This window comes from Neomonachus schauinslandi, chromosome 4, assembly GCF_002201575.2.
Source record: "Neomonachus schauinslandi chromosome 4, ASM220157v2, whole genome shotgun sequence".
In the NCBI taxonomy this organism is placed as follows: domain Eukaryota; kingdom Metazoa; phylum Chordata; class Mammalia; order Carnivora; family Phocidae; genus Neomonachus; species Neomonachus schauinslandi.
This window is the reverse complement of record NC_058406.1, coordinates 35355966-35374881: the sequence shown is the minus strand read 5'-3', so window position 1 is coordinate 35374881 and position 18916 is coordinate 35355966. Positions and strand designations below refer to the sequence as shown.

Here is an 18916-nt window from a genome sequence, read left to right as displayed (position 1 = left end):
AATTACCATATGATCCAGAAACTCCCCTTCCTGGTATCTACCTGAATTAAGTGAAAGCAGGGACTCAAACAGATACTTGTACACCCATGTTCACAGCAGCATTATTCACAATAGCCAAAAAGTGGAAGCAATCCAAATGTTCATCAACAGATAATGGATAAACAAAATGTGATACATACATACAATGCAATATTATTTAACCTTGAAAAGGAACGAAGTAGGGGCGCCTGAGTGGCTCAGTCGGTTAAGCGTCTGCCTTCGGCTCAGGTCATGATCCCAGGGTCCTGGGATCGAGCCCCACATCGGGCTCCCTGCTCAGCGGGAAGCCTGCTTCTCCCTCTCCCATTCCCCCTGCTTGTGTTCCTGCTCTCACTATCTCTCTCTCTGTCAAATAAATAAATAAAATCTTTAAAAAAAAAAATAAAAATAAAAATAAAAAAAATAAAAAAAGAAAAAGAACGAAGTATGACACAAACTAAAACATGGATGAATCTCTAAAAAAATTATGTTAGGCAAAAGAAGCCAGACACAAGAGGCCACATATTATGTAATTCCACTTAAATGTAATGTTCAGAATAGGCAAATCTATTAAGAAACAAAGTAGATTTGTTGGTTACCAGGGACTAGAGGGAATGCAGAATGGAGAATGAATGCTAGCAAGTAGGGGTTTTCTTTTCAGGTGATGAAGATATTCTGAATTAAGATAGTGGTAATTCCTATAAAACCCTGTGAACTGTACACTCTTAAATGGTAATTATATGATATGTGGATTATATCTCAATAAAACTGCCCTTTTCCAAAAAACAAAAACAAAGTAAAACAAAACAAAAACTAGGACAGATCACATCTTTCTCTGCTTAAAACCACCCACTGACTTTCTGTCCCAATCAGTGTAAAATACAAAAATCTTTTCTGTAGCCTACAACTACAAAATCCAGCCTCTGCCTCATATTCTTTGATGCCCCCCCCCTGCCCCCGCACCAACCCCAACACCACTTTCCACTCACCAACAGCCACCCGGGCCTCCTTGCTGTCCTCCAACATGCCAAGCATTTTCCTACCTCAGAACCTTGGCACATGTTATATCCTCTACATGGAATGCTCTTGCCCAATATATATCAACATCGCTCATTCCAGACTCTTTCTGTTCTCTGCTCAAATGTCACCTTAATGAAAATATTCCTAGACAACACAATTTAAAATTTCAACCTCTGCTCCACAAAATATATACCATCTATCTCTTATCTGGCTTTTTCTTCATAGCGCTCAATACCCTACAACACACTTGATATATGTTTCTGTGTGTCTGTCTCTCTTGAATAGAAGCACCATAAGAGTAGAAACTTTGCTTAAACACTACTTCATCTCCAGTATCTAGAATAGTGCCTGCACATAATAAGAACTTAATATATGATGAATGAATTTAAACAAATGAACAAATGAATAGAAGCAAAAAGACAAAGAGAAATACAGTAACTCATTTTACAAAGAAAACACCTAGTAAAGTGTATTGGCAAGACTCAGGCCCAGGTCTGCCTGACTGTCAAATCCAAGCTCTTCATTTCTATGGTATACTTTACTTCCGATTTTGGAGACACTGGAGGTATTACTTGTTAAGTGGAAGAGTGTGTACTTTGTAAAATGCTAATATAGCACATCTAAAAATCCATTTTTTTAGTTTCTATTCATTTTAATGCAACTATCATATTACATGGAAAAGCATAACAATTGATAGGCTCCAAAATTACTGAACTTCATTTATTTTATATCGCTCAGCTACTTTCAAAATTATGCTTATTAAATGAACCTCTCTCTCAAAAGACACCAAACTAGCTGCAACCCCCAAATTTCTCTGCACCCATAAAATATACTAGAGAGAATATGCCAAAGGAAAGGAGGCTTTACACCTGGAATGGGCATATAGTAGCATCTGCTCTTCAAGAGCCATTCTGGGACAGAGACAAACAGGGACAGAAGTACAACACCCCCTTATCCTTCCAACCAAGACTCAGAAGACAATTAGAGTAACCTTTTTTTTTTTTTAAGGTAATCTCCATGCCCAACGTGGGGCTTGAACTCATGACCCCAAGATCAAGAGTTTCATGCTCTACTGACTGAGCCAGCCAGGCATCCCAAGATAATTATAATAACCTTTAAAACTTCCAAACTATGGGGCACCTGGGTGGCTCAGTCAGTTAGACGGTTAAGGGTCTGACTCTTGGTTTCAGTTCAGGTCATGATCTCAGGGCTATGGGATCAGCCTGCATCTGGCTTCTCAGGCTTCAGCTCTGCACCCTTAGCGCAGAATCTGCTGGAGATTCTTTCCCCCCTCACTCTCTCTCCCCCTCTGCTCCTCCCCCAGCTCGTGCACATGCTCACGCTCTCTCTCTCAAATAAATTAAATCTTAAAAAACAAAAAAACTTCCAGACTAGTCTACAAGGACCAGAAACAATGGAGCAAATGGCTAAGTCACTTGTTTTATTAACATCAGTTTCTCCACACTTACTACAAACTTTTAAGTAAATTTACTCAAACATCTTATGTTGTGTTGTTTATATCTTCCTGGCTTCTTTACTGCAAATGCTAAGCCATACTTTGCTTCCTATTGCATACTTCCTACAAAGACTTGCCCAGCTCTATGCAAAAGAGGCACCATGAAGCTTCAATCATTTGGGGAGATAACTAAGCACAGACATGAGGTAAGCTCACCCCCTTGTTTTGTAAGTGAGACAATTCAGTCCCAGAAATTATAGTTCCTGTCGACATATAACTTATTAGTGGCAAAGCCTAGATTAGTATCCAGGATTCCCAGCTTCCTTCCAGAATAAAACTTTTCTACTCCTCCAATATTAAAGATTAAAAAAAAAAACACTGTTTGCACTGAGGTACTTCTGGCTTACTTAATGATAAATCCTCAAAATAGAAGGTTATGTCTAATTGAATCTTATAGCCTCAAAACCCAGATCGGTGCCCAACACACAATAGACAGTAGTGTGCATTTACCGAATGATCAATTGTTTAAATGTGAGTTACTTTATTAAAAGGTATTTATTTCTGATTCTAATTAAATATTTTAAGGAAGTTACAGTAAGCCTAACTTTAGATATCACTAAAATGACCAAGATATTCCTAAGGGTAAAACTAAAATGACCCCCCAATTCCTCTAATTTCAAATAATAATCACTTTCCCAGGATATCCTTCCTTCTCCTCAGCAAACTCCATTCAACGGAGGCACACACTCCTAGAAGAAGCTACCTGCCTCAGGCCTTAATTCATTTCACCTAATCTTAAGCAAAGAGCAAATCTCAGAGAATTTCCAATAAGAGGAAGCAAAAGAAAAAATGCCAGAAATAATAGAATAGTGACCAAGTACAGGGGTGCCTGGCCAGCTTGGTCAGTAGAGCATGGGACTCTTGATCTCAGGGTTGTGAGTTTGAGGCCCACGTTGGGTGTAGAGATTACTTAAAATCTTTAAATATATATATTTGTTGAACAAGATGCTGAAAAGTCACTCCTTTTCAGTTTTGTATACATACTTAGTAGAGATCACTCCATTAAGAGTTCTGGTAGCACCTTTGCCCAGTTTTTAGAAGACTCGCGCACTTATTCCTACCCTGAATCCAAATTTGGTGCTGCCCTTGCCCCCAAACTGTCAGAAAACTTGGCCTCGGGCGCCTGGGTGGCTCATATGGTTAACTGTCTGCCTTCAGCTCAGGTCATGATCCCAGGATCCTGGTATCGAGTCCCGCATTGGGCTCCCTGCTCAGCAGGGAGCCTGCTTCTCCCTCTGACTCTCTCTCTCTCTCTGTCTCTTATGAATAAATAAATAAAATCTTTAAAAAAGAAAAGAAAAGAAAACTTGGCCTCTCCCTAGTGTCATGTTATGGGACAGATAAAGATGCTAATGAGTTTCAATTTGAACATTCCCAAAAAGCTTAATTCTGTTTAAAAAATAAAAAATAAATTTAAAAAAAGAACACTTGGTAAATCCCAAAACACAAGTATAAAACTGTGATGGGTACTTAAGTAGCAGCTTTTCTTCAAATGCTAGGTAAAAACCGAGACAGAGAAGGGGACTGGGGGGTGAGAAGGGGTGGGGGAAAGGGGAGGATCTGACCTAGCAAGAAAAACTGGCCGAACTAGCAAGAGAAATTGGCCGAACTAGCAAGAGAAATTGGCCGAACTAGCAAGAGAAATTGGCCGGCCTACCGGGTTCCCTGGCCCAGATAAGAGTTGGGGGGCAGGGCGGGGTGGGGGGGGAGGAATATATGGGACTCCTCCAAATAATACTGACAACGGTCCCCAGGAGGGATTCCTAAGCTAGTATTCATAATCATAATCGTAATAGTCATCAACTTACAAGCTGCCTCTTCTTGGAAGGCTCAACTCCTTCTGAAAAAAAAAAAAGCACAAACACAGTTACACAGAAATAAGGACACATCTGGTCCTACAGGTCTGCATTAAATGTCCTACAGCATTATCTTAACAATGGCAAAAACTAAATATTTCCAAACAATAACCTCTTCCCTTATCTTTTAAATTCAGTGAAATAAAGAGCAGTCAGGTTAACTACCACCTCTTTATTCTTCCTTCCCAAAAAGAATGTCTCACAGACTACTTGCAGCATTTTCCCCACTAGATGGAACCATCTCACCAGTGGAGATTATCCCAGATACCCATTGGGCTAGCCATTAACTTGATGAATTGTAAAGGATTCACCCATCATTAAGAGTCAGGGATATGAAAGGAACAACATGGAATTTTTTTTTTAATTAGGAAACATTTTAGACAAAGAAGTATAGAAAATAATATAACAAAGGGATGACTATAGACACCACTGGTGTGAGAACAGTTGGGCCTCTGTGACTTGCTTTCAAAATTTATCAAGTCCCACCTCCCACGACTCCCTACTTACTTAATAAACTTTGTTTATCTTTGCCATATGTCTTTATATTTCCTTACATATATATTCATAAATAATTATTAGTATCATTTCATGTTTTTAAATTATTTATTTAAAATATTTGTATGTAGGGCGCCTGGGTGGCTCAGTTGGTTAAGCGACTGCCTTCGGCTCAGGTCATGATCCTGGAGTCCCTGGATCGAGTCCCGCGTCGGGCTCCCTGCTCGGCAGGGAGTCTGCTTCTCCCTCTGACCCTCCCCCCTCTCATTCTCCCTCTCTCAAATAAATAAATAAAATCTTTAAAATAAATAAATAAATAAATAAAATATTTGTATGTATTTTAAATTATTTAAAATATGTATTCATCTGCTGACTTCAACATTATAACTGGGAGATTCACCCACGTCGATATTTTTCACTTTTGTTCATTAGTCCACTTTATAAATTTATTTTGTCACTTATTTATAATATTTATTTATCCATTCTCCAGGAAACATAAAGTTAATTTTCTTTGCACGTTTTTCTTCTCCATCAAAACAATGCTCCTATAAATAGCTTGTACTTGATTCTTCATGCACATTATAAAAAGTTAGATTTAACCTCCCCCTCCAATGCTTCCCAGACCTGTCTCCCAAGCTCTTGACACTTATAACCAATTTGCCTACTCAACATCTCAAATCCCACATGTCCCAAACTGAGCTCATTCTTTCCACCAAAACTGATTCCAACCACAGGCTTTCCCCATCTCAGATGATGGTTATTTCTATTCTTCTGGTTGTTTAGACCAAAACATCTGGATTCCTCTGTTATTCACATCCATCATATCCCATCCATCAGGAATTCTTTTTTATTTTATATTTTTATTTTTTACCATTAAAATTTCATAATTATCAAGAGTTTTGTCACAATCCATCATTTTTTCCCTTTTCTCTCTACTGAAGTATTTTATTTTTTTTTATTTTTGTTTAAATTCTAGTTAGTTAACATACAGTGCAATATTGGTTTCAGGAGTAGAATTCAGTGATTCATCACTTACATATAACATCCAATGCTCATCATAAGAAGTGTCCACCACCCTTCTAGTCCATCTCCCACCCACATCCCTCCATCAACTCTCAGTTGGTTCTCTATCAAGAGTCTCTTATCATTTGTTTCCCTTTCTCTTTTTTCTCCCTCCCATATGTTCATCTGCTTTGTTTCTTAAATTCCACATATGAGTAAAATCATACCATCCATCAAGAATTCTTAATGGCTCTAGCTTTAAAATATATCCAGAATACAACCATTTTTCAGACATATCTCCACAATGTATATATACATACAACCTCTTAAACAAAAACTTTGGATTTAGTCATGTTTAGATATTGGAATTGGGGGTGTGGGTATTAAAGTAACAGCACATACATGTTATATTATGTAACAATAGATCATATAACTACTTCAAAAAAGACTACGGCACCAATAAAACACAAAATCCATTAAAATTTCTGAAACAAAATATACAATAGTCACAATAAAGTCTAAAGAATCTCAATTCAATTTTGTCACCTGAAGAGTTAAAGTTAGGGAAAAGCCTCTTGGTTTCTGCTATTGCATTCTAAGCCACCATGGTCTCTCCCTGGCTTCTCAACCATCTCTTAACTGGTACCCCAACCCTGCTTCTACCTTTATCCCTCTATAGTCTATTCTCAACATAACAGTGTTCCTTTTTTTTTTTTTTAAAGATTTTATTTATTTATTTGAGAGAGAATGAGATAGAGAGAGAGCATGAGAAGGGGGAGGGTCAGAGGGAGAAGCAGACTCCCTGCTGAGCAGGGAGCCCGATGCGGGACTCGATCCCAGGACCCTGGGATCATGACCTGAGCCGAAGGCAGTTGCTTAACCAACTGAGCCACCCAGGCGCCCCAACGGTGTTCCTTTTAAAGGTCAATTAGATCATAACACTCCTGCTCAAAACCCTCGAATGGATCCCTGATTCACTCACAAATGAAAGTCAAAATCCACATAAAGACCTAGAAGGGTGATCCACCGCCTCTTCCCAGTATCTCTCTGACCTCCTCTCTCCCTTGCACACTTTGATCCAGCCATACTGGACTCTATTATTCATCAAACACATCCAGCATTCTACTACCTTCGCTAATCTGTGCATTCTACCTATAATGCTGCTCCTCCCCCAAATATTTCCTTAACTCCCTAACAGCCTTAAAAAATTTTGGCTCAATTTTTACCTGAGCATGAAATCTACTACCCTGATAGCCCTACATAATATTGCAACTTACTTTACACCCCATCACCCTCTGATCCTGCTATAACTTTTTTTAATGTATCACCAATATACTTTCAATATATTTATCACTAACATGCTATGTAATCTACTTATTTATTATGTTTATTGCCCATTTTCTATCCTCACTCACTAGAATCTAAGCTCCATGAGGGCAAGGATCTCAGTATGTTTTATTTACTAATGCATCTGAATGACTTAGAACAGTGATTGGCATATAGTAGATGCTCAAAAAATAACTGTTGAACACACACTCTCCAATACTTGGTATTTTCAGACTTTTATTTATTTTTTTTTAAAGAAAGCTTTCCCTTCTATTTTTTAAAAAGTATTTTATTTATTTGACAGCGAGAGAGAACAAGCAGGGGGAGCGGCAGGCAGAGGGAGAGGGAGAAGCAGGCTCCCCTCTGAGCAGGTAGGCCCATGTGAGACTCGATCCCAGGACCCTGGGATCATGACCTGAGCCGAAGGCAGACACTTAACTGACTAAGCCACCCAGGTGCCCCAACTTTTTAATTTTTTAAGACTATATTTATTTATTTGAGAGAGAGTGCACGTGCATGAGCAGGGGGAGGGGCAGAGGAGGAAGGAGAGGGAGAGAGAATCTCAAGCACACTCCGCACTGAGCGCAGAGCCAAACACAGAGCCAATCCCACGACCCTGAGATCATGACCTGAACTGAAACCAAGAGTCGGACGCCTAACTAACTGAGCCACCCAGGCACCCCAGACTTTTTAATTTTTACCAATCTATCAGCTCTGATCATAGTATGGTTTTCAATTTTTCAATTTTTTTTAAGATTTTATTTTTAAGTAATCTCTATATCCCAGTGTGGGGGCTCGAACCCACAACCCTGAGATCAAGAGTCACATGCTCTACCAACTGAACCAGCCAAGCAACCCTGATCATAGTATGGTTTTAATTGGTATTTCCTATAATTATTAGTGAAGTTAAGCAAGGTTTCGTATGTTTGTTGACCACTAGGGTTTCCTCAATGGTGAACTGCCTATTTATACCCTGGTCCATTTTTCTATTAGATTTCCTGCCTTTTTTTTTTTTTCCTTATTGAATTATAAGATATATTCTGGATAATAATTATTTATAAGTTAAAGTCATTGAAAATATTCTCTCAGTCTTATCTTTTTACTTTTATTTTTTTTACTTTTATTTTTAATGGAGTCATCAAAAGGTTTAATTTTTATGTAATCAAACTTATCAATCTTTCCTTGTATTATTTTTTATATGTAAGAAATACATCTCTAACACATAGACACATGAATGTATTTGCTTATATTTTCTTCTAAAAGATTTGTAGGTTTACTTTTCACACAAAGTTTGTTAATATACCTGGAACTTATTTTTCATATGGAGGGAGATAGGAATCCTATTATATTTTTTTCTATACATATGATCGATTATCCCAGGTCATTTGTTAAATGATGTGCAATTTCAGTGCAATATTAAGTTTCCATAAATGCATGGGTCTCTCTCTTGACTATATTCTGTTCCGTGTACTGTCAGCCCCTGTGCCAATACCACACTGATTAACTGGTATAGTTTGACAATAAATCTTGATATTTGTAAGGCAAGTCCATTCACATTGTTATTACTCTTGAAAATTATGAGAGCTAATCTTGGGGCTTTGGTCTTCCATATAAATGTTAGAATCAACTTGTAGATAAAAACTTTGACACTGCACTCGATCCAGAGTTGATCTGGAGATAACTGACATATTTACAATACAGACAACTACTATACAAGAACATGGTATACCCATCCATTTATTTAGGTCTTCTTTAATATATTTTAATAAAGTTTGATAATTTTTCAAATAAAGATTATACAAATATTTTTGTTAGATTTATTTCTAAGTACATTATATTTTCTTGCTGCCATTATATCATATTTTTTAAACACATTTGCCAAGAGTTGTATTTCATTACACTCCTCCCAATATAGTATGAAAATTTTCAGATACAGAAAACAGAAAAATTTAAAAACCTGTACAGCAAACATCTATATACCTGCAACCCAGAGTGTTCAATTGTTAACATTTCACAATACAGGCATGCCTTGTTTTGATGCACTTCACTTTATTGTTCTTCATAGATATTGCCTTTTTTTTTTTTTTAACATATTGAAGGTTTGTGGCAATCCTACATCAAGTGTATCAGCAACATTTTCGCAACAGCATTTGCTCACTTCATGTGTCTCTCACATTTTGGTAATTCTCAAAAATTTCAAACTTTTACATTTTTATTATATTTGCTATGGTGATCTGTGATCAGTGATCTTTGATGTTACTATTGTAATTGTTTTGGGGTGCCACAAACCTTGCCCATACAAGATGGCAAACTTAACTGATAAATGTTGTGTGTGTTCTATCTGCTCCACTAACTAGCCATTCTCCTCATCTCATTCCCTCTCCTCTAGTCTCCCCACAATACTGAAATTAGGCCAGTTAATAACCCCACAATGGCCTCTGAGTGTTCAAGTGAGAGGAAGAGCTGCACGTCTCTCACTTTAAATCAAAAGCTAGAAATGATTAAGCTTAGTGAGGAAGGCTTTTCAAAAGTCAAAACAGGCCAAAAGCTAGGCCTCCTGCACCAAATAGCCAAGTTGTGAATGCAAAGAAAAAGGTCTTGAAGGAAATTTAAAACGCAACTCCAGTGAACACATGAATGATAAGAAAAGCAGAACAGCCTTATTGCTGATAAGGAGAAAGTTTGAGTGGTCTGGATAGAAGATGAAACCAGCCACAGCATTCCCTAATCCAGAGCAAGGCCCTAACTCTCGTTTCCATGAAAGCTAAGAAAGGTGAAGAAGCTACAGAAGAAAAGTATGAAGCTAGCAAAAGTAGGTTCATTAAGCTGTAGGGAAAGAAGCCATCTTCTTAACATAAAAATGTAAGGTGAAGCATCAAGAGCTGATGTAGAAGCTACAGTAAGTTGTCCAAAAGATCTAGTTAAGATAATTAATGAAGGTGGCTACACTAAACAACAGATTTTTAAAGTAAATGAAACAGCTTCATTTTGGAAGAAGATACCATCTGGGACTTCCCTAACTAGAGAGGTCAAGGCATTAAAGCTTCCAAGGACAGGCTGACTCTCTTGTTAAGAGGCTAATACAGCTGGTGAATTAAGTTGAAGTCCACGCTCACTTACCATTCTAAAAATCCTAGGGCCCTTAAGAATTATACTAAATCTACTCTGCCTGTGCTCTATCAATGAAACAACAAAGCCTGGATGACAGCACATCTGCTTATAGCACGGTTTACTGAATAGTTTAAGCGCACTGTTGAGACCGGCTCAGTAAAAAAAGACTCCTTTCAAAATATCACTGCTCGGGCACCTGGGTGGCTCAGTTGGTTAAGCGACTGCCTTCGGCTCAGGTCATGATCCCAGGGTCCTGGGATCGAGTCCCACATCGGGCTCCCGGCTCAGCGGGGAGCCTGCTCCTCCCTCTGACCCTCTCCTTTCTCATGCTGTTTCTCTCTCGCTCGCTCTCTAATAAATAAATAAATAAAATATTTAAAAATATATATATATATATCACTGCTCATTGACAATGCATCTGGTCACCCAAGAACTCTGATGGAGATGTACAAGATTAATGTTTTCATGCCTGTTAACACAACCATTCTGTAGCCCACGGATCAAGGAGTAATTTTGACTTTCAAGTCTTATCATTTAAGAGACACATTCTGTAAGGCTTTAGCTGCCATAGGTAGTGATTCCTCTGATGGATCTGTGCAAAGTAAATGGAAAACCTTCCGGAAAGGATTCACCATTCTAGAGGCCATAAAGAACATTCGTGATTCATGGGAGGCGGTCAAAATATTAACATAAATAGGAGTTTGAAAGAAGTTGATTCCAACCCTCAAGGGTGACTTTGAGGAGTTTAAGACTTCAGTGGAAGAAGTAACTGCAGATGGGGTGTAAATAGCAAGAGAACTAGAATTACAAGTGGAGCTTGAAGGTGTGACTAAATTGCCACGATCTCATGATAACCCTTGAACGGATGAAGAGTTACTTCTTATGGATAAACAAAGAAAGTGGTTTCTTGGGATGGAATCTACTCCTGGTGAGGATGCTGTGAAGAATGTTGAAACGATAACAAAGGATTTAGAATATCACATAAACTCAGCTGATAAAGCACTGGCAGAGTTTGAGAGGACTGACTCCAATTTTGAAAGAAGTTCTGTGCATAAAATACTATCAAACCACATGTCACACTATTCATGAAATCATCCATGAAAGGAAGAGAGTCAATCAATGTGGCAACTTCACTGTTCTCTTTTTTAAGAAACTGCCACAACCATCCCAACCTTCAGCAACCACGATCCTCATCAGTTGGCAGCCATTAACATCAATGTAAGAACTTCCACCAGCAAAAAGATTATGACTGCTGAAAACCCAGATGGTGTCTAGTATTTTTTAGCAATAAAGTATTTTTTAATTAAGGTATGTAGTTTTTTTTTTTTAAGACAGAATGCTATTGCTCACTTAATAGACTACAGTATAGTGTAAACATAACTTATATGCATTGGAAAACCAAAAAATTCATTTGACTTGCTTTATTGCAATATTTGCTTTGTTGTGGTGGTCTGGAACTGAACCCACAATATCTCCAAGGTATGCCTATATTTGCTTTATCACATAGTTAGCTACCCATCCATTTTTAAAAAAACAAAATGTATCTTCAAGTAGACTACAGACATCAGTAGACACTTAAGCATGTCTATCATTACCCAGAATTCAGCATTTATTTACAATGCTTTCATGTAATAGATATATATCTCTATATCCATATATCTATCTCCAACATGAAAGCATATATATAATTAATATATATATAAATTAATCTTAAGTATGCCATGTGATAAGTTTAATAAATGGAAAAACTCAGATAACCCAAATCCCTACCAAAATATAGAAGATGTCCATCAATCCGGAGAGTTCCATCATATCTTTTTTGGTAAATTCCCAACAAACCACTATTCCCTCACCCAAGTAAATTCTATTCCCATTTTTCCACCATGGATTAGTTTTGCCTGCTCCAGAACTTCATATAAATGGAACAAGTATGAACCTTTGTATGTAAAACTTCTTGCACTCAGCACAGCATTTTAGAAATTCATCTATATGTTACATGAAATAGTAGCAAAATCTAATCATATGAATATACCACAGTTTATCTTTTCTTCTACTAATGGATATTTGGGTTATTTCCAGTTTTGAGCTATTAACATTCCTGTACAAGTCTTTTAATAGGCCTATGTTTCATCTCTCTTGGGTAAATACCTAAGAGTGGGATTACTGGGTTACAGGATAGGTATATATTTATTTTTATAAGAAACTACCAGATCTTTTCCTGCAGTAATTATACCAAGTTACACTCCCATTAACAATGTATGAGAATTTTAATTACTCCACACTCTAATATAGTAATAATAATTACTGATAATAAGAATTGCTCTATACTCACCCCAAGAATTCCAACTGCTCTACTTTCATGCCAATATGTGCCATCAGTATTTTAAATTTTAGCCTAGATTGTAGTGAGTGTGTAATTGTATCTCATTGCAGTTTTAATTTGCATTTTCAAGATGACTAATAATGTTAAACATCTTTTCATGTGCCTTATTAGCCATCAGCACACATTCTTTTATGAAGTATCTTAAAATATTTTTGCCCCTTTTATAATCGGGCTGTTTATCTTTGAGTTGTAAGAATCCTTCATATATTCTAGACCCAAGTCCTTTGTTAGATATGTTTGATGAATATTTTCTCTCAGTCTGTGGCTTGCCTAACTGAAGTCATTAGTGGTGTCTTTTGATAAGCAAAAGTTTTAAATTTTGATGAAGGTCAATTTATCAATATTTTTTTAATTGTTAATGCTTTCAGGATCTTGCCTAAGAAAATTTTGCCCATGCCAAAAGCACAAAAATATTTTCCTATTTTTATTTCTAGATGCTTAAGGCTTTTAGCCTTTACATTTAGGTCTATGATCCATTATGAATTAATTTGGGGATAATATATGTGAGTTAGAGTTAAGGTTCATTTTTTTCCATATAGATATCCACTTATTCTAGCACCATTTATGGAAAACACCATCTTTCGACCAACAGATTGCTTTGGCACCTTTGCTGAAAATCAAATTAAAATAGAATGGGCTAGCCCCGCATCGGGCTCTGTGCTCAGCGGGGAGCCTGCTTCTCCCTCTCCCTCTACCTGCCTCTCTGCCTACTTGTTCTATCTCTCTGTCAAATAAATAAATAAAATCTTTTTAAAAATAAATGAATAAAATAAAATAGAATAGAATGGGCTATTTAGGGACTCTCTACTGCATTCCATTTTTCTACCCTATGCCAGCACCACATTTTCTTGATTCTGCTGCTTTATATTAAGTATTGAAGTCAAATCATGTAGTATTTTTTGTTCTTCTTCTTCAAGAATGCTTTGGACATTCTAGACTCTTTGCATTTGCATATAAACGTTGCATATAAATTATTAATTTGTATAAAAATGTCTGCTGGGATTACAGACCAATTTGGAAAGAACTGAGATTTTTTTTTTTTTTTAAAGAAAGCGGGGTGGGGGGCAGAGGCAGAAGGAGAAACAGACCCCCCACAGAGCAGGGTGCCCGACACAGGGCTCGATCCCAAGACCCTGTGATCATGACCCAAGTGAAGACGCTTAACTGACTGAGCCACCCAGGCGCCCAAAGAATGGAGATCTTAATATTCAGTCTTCCAACCCATGAACACAGTATTTCTCCACTTACTTAGATCTACTTTAATTATTCTAAGCAAAGTTTTATAGTTTTCAGCAAAAAGATCTTCTTTTGCTAAACTTGTCCCTAAGTAGATATTTATGAGGCTACTATAAATAAAATTATTTCATTTTCCAATTGCTTGCTTCTAGTATAGGAATACAATCAATTTTTATATATTGACCATTTCTTATAACTTTGCTATATTCATTATTAGTTGTAATAGCTGTTTTGTAGATTCCTTAGGATTTTTATGCATAAACAATCATGTTCTCGGGGCGCCTCTGTGGCTCAGTGGTTTAGGTGTCCAACTCTTGGTTTCAACTCATGTCCTGATCTAGGGGTCGTGAGATCGAGCCCTGCATTGGGCTCCTCGCTCAGCAGGGAGTCTGCTTCCCCTCTCCCCTGCTCACATGCTCTCCCTCTCTCTCTGAAATAAACCTTAGAAAAAAAAAAGATCATGTTCTCTATGAATAAGAGAGTTTTACTTCTTTCCACTTTCTAGAACTGTGGTAGACATCCTTGCCATGTTTCTGACCTGATCATAGGCTTAAAGAGTTCATATTTTACCACTAAATATGATGTTGGCTATAGGTTTTTCATAGATAACTCTTATCAAATTGATAAAGTTTCCTTCTATTCTTAATGTGTTTAGAGTTTTTATCATGAATGGGTATTGATTTTATCACGTACTTTCTCAACATATACTGAAAAGACCATAAGATTTTTCTCCTCTATTTTGTTAATGTGGTGAGTTACGGTGATTTATTTTCTTTTTTTGAAGACTTATTTATATGAGAGAGAGAGAGAAAGGGAGAGCATGAGCAGGGGGAGGGGCAGAGGGAGAGGGAAGCAGACTCCCCATCGAGCAGGGAGCCCAACTCTGGGCTTAATCCCAGGACCCTGAGATCACGACCTGAGCTGAAGGCAGACACTTAACAGAGTGAGCCACCCAGGTGCCCCACAGTGATTGATCTCCTAATACAGAACTTCCTTGACTTACTATGGGGTTATGTCCCAGTAAACCCATCATAAGTTGAAAATATTGTAAGTCAAAATTGCACTTAATACACCTAACCTAACGAACATGACAGCTTACCTTAGCCTACCTTAAATGTGCTCAGAACACTTACATTAGCCTACAGGTGGGCAAAATCATCTAACAAAGTCTATTTTACAATGAAGTGTTGAATATCTTAATATAATGTATTAAAAACTGTACTGAAAGTGAAAAACAGAATGGTTGTGTGGTTACAGAACGGCTGTAAGAATATCAATTGTGTGGCTGACTGGAGAGTATCATACTACATTATCGCTAGCCCAGGAAAATACCAAATTTCAAATTCTACCAAATGTGTATCATTTTCATACCATCATAAAGTTGAAAAATCATTAAGTCAAATTATCATAAGTTGGGGACTATCCTTATTAAACTAATCTTACATTTCTGGGTATAACCCAACTTTGTTAGGTTATCTTTGCTAATATTTTATTTATGATTTTTGCACCTATGTTCATAAGGGATAATGGTCTCCAGATTTTATTATAATGCCTTTGTCAGATTTTGGTATCACAATTATACTGGCCTCCTGAAATTAGCTGGGAAGTGTTCCTGCCTCTATTTTCTGAAAGAGTTTGTATAAGATTGGTGTTATTTCTTCCTTAATTATTATACAGTTTTCATTAATAAAATCATCTAGGTCTGAAGGCTTTTATTGAGGATTTTGCCTCTATGTTAAGTAAGACTGGCCTATGTACTTTCTCTTCTCAAACTGTCCTTGTCAGTTTGGGCATCATAATCCTCATAAAATGTGGTGGGGGAGTGTGTCATCTTTTTCTTCTTTATTCTGAAATAATCTATATAAAACTGGCAATACCATTCTTTGATCCTATATGACAGTTCTGGCTTCTTGAATAGTTTAAATAGGTAACATGAGGTAGGTTATATTTGGGGGCAATACTAATAAAATACTAATAAAAATTCTACAAAATGCATATGTGCCCCTCTCTGAATCCCTTTTAGAGAAGATAACAAAATGCATCCATGAAGATCCATCCCTTCTTCTTCCTTATCCTCTCCTTGTACCTCCACAAAAGCCTGCACTTGCAAGATGGATGCTCAGGGCTCCAAATGAGTACCTTCAATGCTAAGCACTCTGGTACCATAAAGACAAGCCTAAGACAAAGTGGAGCAAAAAGTGCTCTCCAATCAGATATAATTTCCCAATCCTCCCTTTCCCAGAGAATATTCATAGCAAATTAAGGAGGGAAGCTGCGAAGTCAGGAAGTTTGGCTGAGGTAGAAGCACTCTCATTTAGACAGATAACTATAAATTTGAGTTATCACTTCATCTTAGAAATTAGGATGGTAATATCTGACAATACATTATAACATCAGGTGAAGCCCATCCCATTCAGCCTTCTCTGATCTACTAGTTATATCTTGATTCTCCATATTCTTTATGATCAGAATTAGCATTTTGAACACGTCCATGTCTATCCCACCTTAAAAATAATTTCTTCCCTTAAGTACTACACATCCCTCTTCAACCACCACTGCCTTATCAAGTCTGAAAACTTCACAACGACATTTTTTTTTCTTTCTTCCTTTTTTTTTAAGTAGATTGCATGCCCAGAGTAGAGCCCAACACAGGGCTTCAACTCACGACCCTGAGATCAAAGATCTGAGCTGAGATCAAGAGTCCAAAGCCTAGGGGCACCTGGGTGGCACAGTCAGTTGAGTACTGGACTCTTGGTTTTGGCTTGGGTTGTGATCTCCAGGTACTGGGATCAAGCCCCGCTTCAGGCTCTGCGCTCAGCACAGAGTGTGCTTGAGACTCTCTCTCCCTCTGCCTCTGCCCCTCCCCACACCCTGCATGCTCTCGTTCAATCTCTCTCTAAAAATAAATAAATATATCTTTTGGAAAAAAAGAGAGTTGGAAGCATAATGGACTGAGCCACCCAGGCGCCATCCCCCCTCCCTTTTTTTTAATCACAACCACACTTCTTGAATTAGTCTACATTCACTTTCTCCTCTCACTTCCTATTTGTTCCTCAACACACTGCAAATATCCCCAGACCTCACCACCCCCATTTAAACCATTCTTGCCAGGTTATCAATGGTCTCCATGTAAAAAACCTCCACTGCATTCAGTCCACCATTTCTTTTTCTGACTTGACTGATCAGCAGCATTTGACAGTATCATTCACTCTTCTTTCTTGAAAGAATTTTCTTTCCCCAAAACCACATTCTCCTGTTTCAGCTCTTATTTCTGAAAACACTATTTAAACACCTTTGCAGGCTCATCCTTCATCATCTGAGACCCTTAAATGTTGATTGTCCTTAAAGCTCTGCCTGGAAACTCTTCTCTCTACATACTTTTACAGATGACTCCCATATTTGTATCTTCATCCCAGATCTCTCTCCTGAGCTTTATAGTCTTATATATAACTATCTTGCCCTTAAAATGTCTAAAAACTCAACCTGGCTTTCTACTCAATCTAGCTCCTCCTGTATGTTCCATTTCAGTGATGGTACCACCAAATCCAGAGTCATTCTTTTTTTTTTTTTACTTCCAATGTTTTATTTACATTCTCGGGGGTTAACATGTAGTGTAATATTGGTTTCAGGAGTAGAATTTAGTGATTCATCACTTTCATGTTAACACCCAGTGCTCATCTTAACAAGTGCCCTCCTTAATACCCATCACCCAGTTAGCCCATTCCCCATCCACCTCCCTCCATCAACTCTCAGTTTGTTCAGTCATTCTTGATTCACTTTCTCTCACCCTACAATCCCATTATTCAGCAAGCCTTTCCAATTCTACCTCCAAAACGTCTATCTTTAGCTTGTCAATTTCACTTTATCTCCACTGCCATGTTCCCCTAGTCCAAACCAGCATCATCCTATACCACCTTCCTAGTTGATCTTCCTTTAGTTTGTTCCCCTGGATCCTTAATGTTATATCAATATATATATCATGTAATTAGTACCTGTTTTCTAAGTGATACTATCTTTGTTTAACAAAACAAACAGCCAAAAGGATCTTTTTAAAATGCAGAATTGACTGGGTCATTTTTCTACTTAAACTCCTCAATGGATAAAGTCTAAAATCCTTTCTGTAGCCTACAGGATGCTACCTGGCTGCTACTGCCTACTTCTTCAGCATCCTTTGCACAACTCCCCAGTCTCACTGGAGTTTTGATCTCTGGGACATGGCATACCCTCTCTTCACCTTCAGGGCCTCACACCTATTATTCTGCCTGGAATACTTTTCCTTATCTCCTTTTATACATTCCTGAACCTTAGCTTAAATCTCATTTCCTCCGGGAAGACTTCCCTACATACAATTTCCCTAGCCTACCTCTATACACTTCCAACCCTTCACTATCATTAGTTAACTTAATTGTCTGTTTTCTGGCAATGACTGTTAGCTCTACAGGAACAGAGATTAGTCTTGCTCACAATGACATTCCTAGCACCCAGCACAATACCTAGCCTAGTAGGTACTAAATGAATATTTGATGAGTAAACCAATGAATCAATCAAGTAAGTAAATGGTACTTACTACTATCATTATCATCACTATAATGCTCAAAATAGGGTCTTGCTCATTTGGAGTTAAACTGACGAAAAATATCAACTGCAATTAGGTCAGCAAAAGAGGCTTTACTAGAGAAAGGATATACTCTGTTATCACATATTATTTACTGACAGTCTTCTGGCTGGTAGTTCTTACAATGATCATAAAAAAGAAAAATGCTTTGGGCGCCTGGGTGGCTCAGTTGGTTAAGCGAATGCCTTTGGCTCAGATCATGATCCTGGAGTCCCGGGATCGAGTCCCGCATCGGGCTCCCTGCTCGGCAGGGAGTCTGCTTCTCCCTCTCACCCTCCCCACTCTCATGTGCTCTCTCTCATTCTCTCTCTCTCAAATAAATAAATAAAATCTTAAAA

General features: G+C 37.7%; 1 protein-coding gene across 3 annotated transcripts in view; it reads right to left on the bottom strand.

Annotated features, from left to right (window-relative positions):
• The window catches only part of MAST2 (microtubule associated serine/threonine kinase 2), a 217296-nt gene that overhangs the window by 127520 nt on the left and 70860 nt on the right, over positions 1 to 18916 (bottom strand). For all 3 annotated transcript variants that reach the window (XM_044914016.1, XM_021683853.2, XM_044914017.1), the window contains exon 4: positions 4363 to 4394. In XM_044914016.1, coding sequence (XP_044769951.1) covers positions 4363 to 4394 — 32 coding nt within the window. The remainder of the gene's footprint in view (positions 1 to 4362; positions 4395 to 18916) is intronic.